The 10,000-nt window shown below is 31.9% G+C and overlaps 1 protein-coding gene across 1 annotated transcript in view; it reads left to right on the top strand.

The window, feature by feature from the left end:
- LOC144978291 (differentially expressed in FDCP 8 homolog) overlaps nt 1-9,297 on the top strand; it is a 21,471-nt gene extending 12,174 nt beyond the window's left edge. Inside the window, exons 9-13 of the mRNA XM_078924145.1 lie at nt 2,644-2,757; nt 4,005-4,136; nt 5,744-5,830; nt 7,285-7,394; nt 7,902-9,297. Of these exons, the coding sequence (XP_078780271.1) occupies nt 2,644-2,757; nt 4,005-4,136; nt 5,744-5,830; nt 7,285-7,394; nt 7,902-7,968 (510 nt within the window). The 3' untranslated portion in view covers nt 7,969-9,297. The remainder of the gene's footprint in view (nt 1-2,643; nt 2,758-4,004; nt 4,137-5,743; nt 5,831-7,284; nt 7,395-7,901) is intronic.
- The last annotated feature ends 703 nt before the right edge of the window (nt 9,298-10,000 follow it).

Genomic DNA, 10,000 nt, shown 5'->3' with positions numbered 1-10,000 from the left:
AGATTACCATAGTATGCATTGTGCATGTGTCATACATAAGAGGGCACATGCAACTTTTAAGGTACTTTTACAGTAATTTTGATCAAAACAAAATCTGGAGCATTCCAGTATTGCAAACATGTTCTGTCAGGAGAGAAAAATCAAAAGCTTATAACTAGCCAAAGGTTTACCACAATAAACTGCTTAGTCAGTAGGTACATCACCATTACATTATAGATGCTACAAATGATCATATTCTCGTCATTAAATAATAAAATTGACATTTAATAACACATTAAAGAAATAAAGTGGCTGTTCGTGTTTGATTTCATCATGCACATTATGCTATGCTATGCTTCATTTATTTCCTTGTTTGGACATTTGAGACTAAATGTTCAGTTCGTATAGTGCAGGTTACCTGTTTAATTGGTGCCCATTTAGTATAAAATCACGCTTACAATATCTGTCCTTGCTTATAACAAGTTACCTAATCACTCCATAATTGAATAATAATAATAATAATAATAATAATAATAATAATAATGATAATAATAATAATAATAATAATAATAATAATAATAATAATAATAATAATAATAATAATAATAATAATAATAATGATAATAATAATAATAATATAATCTTTATTGCCCAAACAAAAAAGCAATTCATGTGAGGTAAACAATGCTCAAACAGTTTGGTTCATGGTATGAACATCAGCACCTTTACAAATACAGACAAAGACATACACAAACATACACGCAAGCACATTGTTTCTACACATGTATACAAAAGAGTAAGGTCAAATTAAGGTCCGAATATTGCAATAATTGTCACCTGTCTGGTCTCTGAACACGTTCAACATTACTTTACTTTGTTACAAAGCAAGTCATCACACAGCTCGGCCTTGGTTACGCTGACGTTGTCCATTTCGCATTACAGAAATGGTATCGGCCTCCTTCTTCTTCTTCTTCTTCTTCTTCTTCTTCTTCTTCTTCTTCTTCTTCTTCTTCTTCTTCTTCTTCTTCTTCTTCTTCTTCTTCTTCTTCTTCTTCTTCTTCTTCTTCTTCTTCTTCTTCTTCTTCTTCTTCTTCTTCTCTTCTTCTTCTTCTTCTTCTTCTTCTTCTTCTTCTTCTTCTTCTTCTTCTTCTTCTTCTTCTTCTTCTTCTTCTTCTTCTTCTTCTTCTTCTTCTTCTTCTTCTTCTTCTTCTTCTTCTTCTTCTTCTTCTTCTTCTTCTTTCTTCTTCTTCTTCTTCTTCTTCTTCTTCTTCTTCTTCTTCTTCTCTCTTCTTCTTCTTTCTTCTTCTTCTTCTTCTTCTTCTTCTTCTTCTTCTTCTTCTTCTTCTTCTTCTTCTTCTTCTTTCTTCTTCTTCTTCTTCTTCTTCTTCTTCTTCTTCTTCTCTCTTCTTCTTCTTTCTTCTTCTTCTTCTTCTTCTTCTTCTTCTTCTCTTCTTCTTCTTCTTCTTCTTCTTCTTCTTCTTCTTCTTCTTCTTCTTCTTCTTCTTCTTCTTCTTCTTCTTCTTCTTCTTCTTCTTCTTCTTCTTCTTCTTCTTCTTCTTCTTCTTCTTCTTCTTCTTCTTCTTCTCTTCTTCTTCTTCTTTCTTCTTTCTTCTCTCTTCTTCTTCTTCTTCTTCTTCTTCTTCTTCTTCTTCTTCTTCTTCTTCTTCTTCTTCTTCTTCTTTCTTCTTCTTCTTCTTCTTCTTCTTCTTCTCTCTTCTTCTCTCTCTCTCTTCTTCTCTCTCTTCTTCTCTTCTTCTCTCTCTCTTCTTCTTCTTTCTTCTTCTTCTCTTCTCTTCTTCTTCTTCTCTTCTTCTTCTTCTCTTCTCTTACTACTTCTTCTTCTTCTTCTTCTTCTTCTTCTTCTTCTTCTTCTTCTTCTTCTTCTCTTCTTCTTCTTCTTCTTCTTCTTCTCTTCTTCTTCTTCTCTTCTTCTTCTCTTCTTCTTCTTCTTCTTCTTCTTCTTCTTCTTCTTCTTCTTCTTTCTTCTTCTTCTTTCTTCTTCTTCTTCCTTCTTCTTCTTCTTCTTCTTCTTCTTCTTCTTCTTCTTCTTCTTCTTCTCTTCTTCTTCTTCTTTCTTCTTCTTCTTCTTCTTCTTCTTCTTCTTTCTTCTTCTTCTTCTTCTTCTTCTTCTTTCTTCTTCTTCTTCTTCTTCTTCTTCTTCTTCTTCTTCTTCTTCTTCTTCTTCTTCTTCTTCTTCTTCTTCTTCTTCCTTCTTCTTTCTTCTTCTTCTTCTTCTTCTTCTTCTTCTTCTTCTCTTCTTCTTCTTCTTTCTTCTTCTCTTCTTTCTTCTTCTTCTTCTTTCTTCTTTTTCTTCTTCTTCTTCTTCTTCTTCTTCTTCTTCTTCTTCTTCTTCTTCTTTCTTCTTCTTCTTCTTCTTCTTCTTCTTCTTCTTCTTCTTCTTCTTCTTTCTTTCTTCTTCTTTCTTCTTCTCTTCTTTCTTCTTCTTCTTCTTCTTCTTCTTCTTCTCTCTTCTTCTTCTTCTTCTTCTTCTTCTTCTTCTTCTTCTTCTTCTTCTTCTTCTTCTTCTTCTTCTTCTTCTTCTTCTTCTTCTTCTTCTTCTTCTTCCTCCTCCTCCTCCTCCTTCTCCTTCTCCTCCTCCTCCTCCTCCTCTTCCTCCTTCTTCACTTAGGGTTTAATTCTCCTTTTCTCTCTTACACTTTTCAGGTATGCAGAGCATCAAAACAGTTTTTAAAGCTGATGCATCACAAAGCAGTTATTCGAGTTCAAGATGTCAACCCCATGTTATTTATCTATGTCGATCAGTTAAATGAGATAAAGGTAAATAATATTATGTGGGCATTTCATGCTATTAAATGACATACCGCTACAGTAGGGACAAATAATCAGGGAGTCTGAGGATCAATTCCCAGCTGCGGCTATGTGGTCTAGTGGTATGACACTCGCTTTCGGATCGGAAGGTCCTGGGTTCGAGCCTCGCGCTCGGCGCATAGTTGAGTCCTTGGAAAAGACTCTTTACTCACATTCTCTCACCGTACTCAGGTGTAAAATGAGTACCTGGCCGTTAACAGCATTGTCTTTGTCCGAAAAATTGTAATATCGCCTTATAGGCGTCATGTCCCATCCTACATGGTAAATGTTGCTCTTGGCCAGGGACCCCTTGTAAAGCGCTTTGAGCACATCTAGTGGGTATTACGCTATATAAAAAAAAAGCTCAAAAGCTCAAATTTTTTGGGATGATTTTTTTCCTGTACTTTTTCTTTCTGCTTAGTCTGGCACTGTTTCATACGCACCTTTTCAGTTTGATATAATAGAACACAAATTAATGATCTATTATGAAAAATTTGTAATTTTATGAAAAACTTATTAAAACTGGTCTTCATTAAACGAATTTCCATTTTTATTTTTATTTTTTTAATTTTTTTATTGAATAAAGTATATATTATTATTATTATTATTATTATTATTATTATTATTATTATTATTATTATTATATTATTATTATTATTATTATTATTATTATATTATTATTATTATTATTATTATTATGATATATAACCAGATGGAAGAATGACAAGAAGTGAAAAATAGTAATCTGGTAATATATCATAATTCATTATTGAAATGCTGATTTATCGAGGTTTGAAAATCAAATACATATTATCAATCATCATTTTCTTTTTCTGAATCCTAATGAGGCTGACCTTTACTATTATTATTATTATTATTATTATTATTATTATTATTATTATTATTATTATTATTATTATTTATTTAATTATTTATTTATTCTCATTATTGTTATTATCATCATTATTATTGTTATTGTTATTATGATAATCACCATCATCATCATCATCGTCATCATCATCATCATCATCATCATTATCACCATTATCATTATCATCATCATTATTATTATTATTATTATTATTATTTATTATTATTATTATTAATTATTATTATTATTATTATTATTATTATTATTGACTTGGTAGTAGTAATGATAATATTACCATGGAGAAGAAGTAAAAATAATAATGGTCCTTTTCATTTTCTTGTACCAGAAACTTCGAGAAGAGATGATGGTGATGAAGAAATACATTATGTCTTGCATGAATGCCATGGCAGCAAAACTTTTATTGCTTCTTGAAAAGCGACAACATTTTGTAGAAAATTCAGACATTTACTCCATGCAGGTAATTACCAACAGTCTGGAATTGTAGAATGGGTTAGTTCCATACAAGTATCAATAAAGTATATCTTATCTTATCTTATCCCTGGACTTGTTTTGCAAATCATTTTTAAGATCTATTTTTATTATTCAACATTATTAATACCACTCTTTTTCACAGAGACCCTGTGTATAATGACACTAGAGCAAACCCTCACTTAAACTGTTTTAATTTTCCTTGAAAATAGTTGTCTTATGATGTATCAAAAAGTTTTATTCGTGACATTTGACACAAAAGACCTTTATATTTAATTGATATTTTTAAAAGTTATTTTGTGAAAACCTATGGACAAGATTTTATTTTCGCCAGTCTCTTATAAAAAAAAAAACCAAAAAAAAAAATGTTGAGCTTTTATATTGCTCAATATCCACTAAGTGTGCTAAAAGCATTTTACAAAGGGTCCCTGACCAACAGCAACATGTAACATATAGAACGAGACATGACGCCTGTTAGGCAATATGTTACAATTTTTCTGACAAACACAACGCTGTTAACAGCCAAGTTTTCATTTTAACATGAGTACTGTGAGAGAATGTGAGTAAAGAGCCTTTTCCAGTGACTCAACCATGCGTCGAGCAAGGCTCAAACCCAGGACCTTCCGATCCAAAAGCGAGTGTCTTACCACTAGACCACATAGCTACGCAGACCTTATAGCCACACAAGGCAGCAGGTGGAGCATGAACCTGATAGAATCTTTCGGCCATACTGATGAGTCAAACTACCGCCTTTAATCTCCCTTACACTATGAAATCAAAGATTATGGTTAAACCAAAATCCAGTGACTTTGTGTGAACTCTTTCAAGACCAATTATTTTAAAGGAAAGGGCCTAAATATAAGAATATAAATGGGTGTTACTCTTACATCACTTATAGAGTTGTTTATTATTATAGAGTTATTTACTTTGTATTATAAAATAAAAAGATTACATTTTTTAAACTGGAAATTGTGCCAAAACACTGATTTTCAATTGAAAACTATACAGACATCTAGTAATCTTCAAATTTTCATTTGTACCCTGCCCTATCAAAGACTGGAACACTCTTCCAGAATCAAGTGTGAACATGAAGATTTAGACACTTTCAAGCGAAGACTATCAAAATTTTTCAGCCCAAACACCAACAATGGCTGTCACATTCAACAACTCTCTCCGCCCTCAAATACAAATATACTCAGAATTGAGTCGACTTCAAGTAACATTCAGATTCAGATTCAGATGCAGATTCAGAATCTTTTTAGGTTTAACCACATGTTTAACTTGTGGATGTTTAAAGACTTAACCGAACATCAACTATTTTGTCTCCACTAATTCTTGAAAGATTCCAAATCCAATTTTATAGTAAAATTCACATTGAAATGTTATATTATATGTATATATATATATATATATATATATATATATATATATATATATATATATAATATATATATATATATCAGTGTGTTTGTACTGATAAAATGCCCTGTAATTAATTCATGTTGCCGATACTTTATTTTTTTTTAATCAAAAGAGCAAATTGAATTCATTACTATTAATTTTTAATTTAACACTCCATCATTTTTGCCAATACAGGATTTAGTTGATGCCGAAGATGCCTTATTACCAATGCTTGTCAATGTTCACAGTACATGGGCACAACATATTAAAGTGGATTGTGAGGTAAGTGATGAGAAACTGTGTTGAAATTAACTTTCTAATGATCATTGGGACCATAAAATAGTGTTGATGGTTTTTTCTCGAAATCCGAGGAAATCTACGATTTTGGAGCCTAGGAGGTATTTCTTCCTATTTAAAAAAAAAATTAAATTTCCCCCAATCAGTATACTGGCAGGTTATTAATTCGTACAATAAGAAAAAGACAAATGCAATTTTTAGGGCACCTAAATAGACATAAATGTATTGAACATCTTGCTCTCACAGGAAAGATAGAAGGTAAAAAGAGTAAAGGTAGACCAAGAAAAACATATTTGAATAGTGTGAACAGCTGGGTGACAAAGAAAGAGAGGAGTAATATTAGTTTTCTGAGGTTATCTGATCAGAGAGATGAATGACGTACCATGATCACCGATGTCTGGCACAGACTTGGTACTTGAAGAAGAAGAATCTAAAATATTCGGTCTTCAATCTAGACTTTAAGCTCTCAATTGATCGCTTCTGGTGTGGCTATGTGGTCTTGTGGTATGACACTCGCTTTTAGATAAGCAGGTCCTGTGTTCTAGCCTCGCTCTGCGCATAGTTGAGTCCTTGGAAAAGATTCTTTACTCACATTCTCTCACCGTACTCGGGTGTAAAATGAGTACCTGGCTGTTAACAGCATTGTCTCTGTTGGAAAAAGAATTGTAATATCGCCTAACAGGCGCCATGCCTTGTTCTACAGGTTACGTGTTGCTGGATATAGCGTTATATTATAAAAGATCAAGTTTAAAATTTCTTTTTTTTTAAAAGACCAAGAGGGAATTCCAGGTTGATGGTGCTGCAAAGTAAAATGCATCTCCGAGAATTTTCTTTTGGATATTTTTCTTTCTAAAGGGGTGTGTTGTGAGAATTGTAGAGTCTGAGGTGTGTCCTGTCCCTGGCCGGAGTCCTGGATGGGAGGGAAACAGTCAATTGCATAGTTATTGTTTTGGGAGATGATATTTTTTTCCTTGTAAATCATCTCTCTGTTATGTATTACAATATTTGTTATTTTTAATGTATAATGTAAGCATTTGAGTGTATTCCTTTTTGATGGATTTTGTGCTTGTGTCTGGATGAGACTTATAGGTGATCTCAAACTAAGTACATTGGTGCTATGCTCTTGAAATCTACATCTGATCCCTAGTTCCCCTTTGTCTTACTTTTTCTTGGGTGCTTTAATTATAATTCTAGAACTTTTTACTATCCCATTTTCTTCCTTTTTACTGGCGCTGATATAACCTAAATGTGTCGCAAGCGCCGTAAAACCCTTAAAAACAAATAAACAAAACAGTCTGAGGTGGCCTGTAAATAATTAATCCCTTCCTTCATTCATTCATTTGAAAAATGTATTTATATTTATTAATTTGTTTATTTATTTATTTATTTGTTTATGTATTTACCTATTTTGTAATTTAATTGACCATCTTCCTTTACAGTTGTGCCAAGGTAGAGGTTTTTGCTGCGAGTTGTGTGACAATAAAGAAATTCTGTTTCCTTTTGACAACATAGCTGTGGTGTGTTGTAAATGTTCCAATGTCATGCATCGGTATGTACTGCTTGTAGGACTCTTCAACTTAGTCTATTTTATTGTTATGGTTAGAGCAAGGAAGAGATGGTAGTAGTAGCAGTAGTAAGTAGTAGTAGTATTAGCAGCAGCTATATATACAGGGAAAAAAAGTAAAAAATAATTAAATTTTTTATTTCATAACTGTTATAATAATGATATTGTAATTTATATAGTTTTTGTAATAAATACTGTTTCCAATGTAAATTGTAAGAAAAATAATACTCAAAATAGTGCTCAACAAAATTTCAGCTTTGTTATATGTCACTTGCAAAAGGGTGGAAGTAAAATGACATGCATTTTCATGGTGAAAATATGAGAATATGGAACCATAAATAAGATTATTAGTTTTTTTGTCACATTCATCATTTGACGAAGCAAAAAAGGATTAGATTAGAGTCACATTATAACGAAAAACAATTTTAAGATTACAATAAAACATTTACATTTCACTTGTCATTATCCTTTTTTTTTATATGATCTCCTCAGGCACTGTTTCAGTAAGAAATGTATTTGTCCAAGATGCGAACGCAAAAGTCGGAAGATGGAGCAATAAGACTGGGTTATTTTTTTAAATTTATTTCTTTTTTGTTCATTTTATTGCCATTTGTTTGCCAAAACAACTGTGATGACAGGTCTGAGAATGCTGTTAGAATGATATATATCTAATCTTTGATTCAAAAGTTTTTGATATTTTCTCATGCCATGTAATTTTCCTGGGCTTTCACTTGCACATTCATAATTTTGTAGTAGCAAATGAGATTTCGGATTTATTTATAGTTTCTCGGGTCTAAAGCTTGATATCTTACTAATAGGATGTCTTTGTGATACTAAGCTGCTAGAAACTGTGGACTGTAAATTGTAAAAAGTAATAAACAAAAATGAATATTACAGCTTCAAAAAGGAACAAAATACCAAACACAATCTTTTTCGGGCTCAAAACCCGAAACATTCAGTGTTTGGTATTTTGTTCTTTTTTTAAGCTGTTATATTCATTTTTGTTTATTACTTTTTAAGGATGTCTTTACAATCATTTGTAATAATTTGACTTTACTACCATAGACTTCTGTTTTTCCATTGCTGCACAGCATTTATCCTCATTTGACTGTCTTGAGTTTATAAAAAGAAATTTTCATTTTCTTTTTTTTTTGTGTCCCATCGCATCAGATTGGTTTTATGTTGGAGTGAAGCAGATTTTTATATATGAATAAATAAATGGCTACATAACTAAATACTTAGGAACTTACTTAACGTTGGATTTTTGCCCTCTCCACTTTTTTCTGTCATGTGCCATCACTTTCAATCCTTTCCATATCTGTCCAGAATGCCGAGTGTCTGCTTTTACATTTCTTCTCCAGGTGTTCTTTGGTCGGCCCTTCTTTCATTTCCCCTGTGGATTCCAGGTCAAAGCTGGTCAAATAACTAATTAAGATTCCCATTATTCGTCCTCAAGGGGAAATTTGTCTTTTGGGTTTATTCCAAGGGAAGACTGAAATATCCTAGGCATCAGCCCAGTGTAATGCCGCGAAGTGAGTTTGGGCGAACCCCGAGGTGACCTTGCTATTGGCCACACAAGGGGATGGGGTAGTCGAATTGGGTACCGTTTGGGTATGAAACAAAGGTCGTGCTACTGAGCCACATTGCCCCTAATTAAAAATTAAAATACTCAGAAATAGGAAATTTTCTGCGGATGCACTCACTCAATGAAACTATATTTATTCCACTCAAAAAAATCCTCAAAAAATCTGCACATAATGAACATGGCTTCATCAATTAAAAAAGACCTTAAAATCGTTCAATTTCATGATTGCTTATTTGGGACGATTTGTCGGGATCTGAGACGTCCCAATAAACTGGCTTGTTTTGTATTATTATTATTATTATTATTATTTATTATTATTATTATTATATTATTATTATTATTTATTATTATTATTATATATATATTATTATTTTTATTATTTTATTATTATATATTATTATTATTATTAATTGTTTTACCTATTGGGGGACAAAGGTAAAAGAATAAAGGGATGTGATCTCTGGTGTAGTATGAATTTTTGCTGCTGTAGTTAATACGGGTCACTGGAGTGTGGGAGGGGGAGGGGCATTATTGTATTTACTGCAGACAAGGTTGTTCAGTTGTTGCTTTTTTTTTTTTTTTTTTTTGGTATTCATGTTTATATTTTTTATTTTAGATATTTATTATAATCAAATCTTGGTCATATTTAAATGAACTGCCTCTGAGTACACGAGTACATAATTTGATAATATTATTGACAATATATTGCAGTTTCATGCCTCAGGGCCATGAATAATGCAAAAGGTTCTTTTCTATTCACATTTAATACAGTTAATGAAATACTGTTTTTATTTCAAATCATGTAATTTTTAGTTTTAGTTTTTCAAAACCACAGCTTGCCACTGCCTTTTCTTAACATTCCTTTAAAATTGCTTTATGCCAATATTGCTTTATTAGATGTTTGTAAAATAAATGATAATGACATTATTAATAACAGAAATATTACAGTCCAAGCCGATATTGGGAACACTGCTTAATTGGAACAGCCGCTTTATTGGGATGATTC

This window comes from Berghia stephanieae, chromosome 8 (genome assembly GCF_034508935.2).
Source record: "Berghia stephanieae isolate SIO BIC M18660-M18661 chromosome 8, UCSD_Bste_1.3, whole genome shotgun sequence".
Classification (NCBI taxonomy): Eukaryota; Metazoa; Mollusca; class Gastropoda; order Nudibranchia; family Aeolidiidae; genus Berghia; species Berghia stephanieae.
The sequence above is the reverse complement of the archived record's forward strand: the minus strand, read 5'-3'. Positions and strand labels throughout refer to the sequence as shown.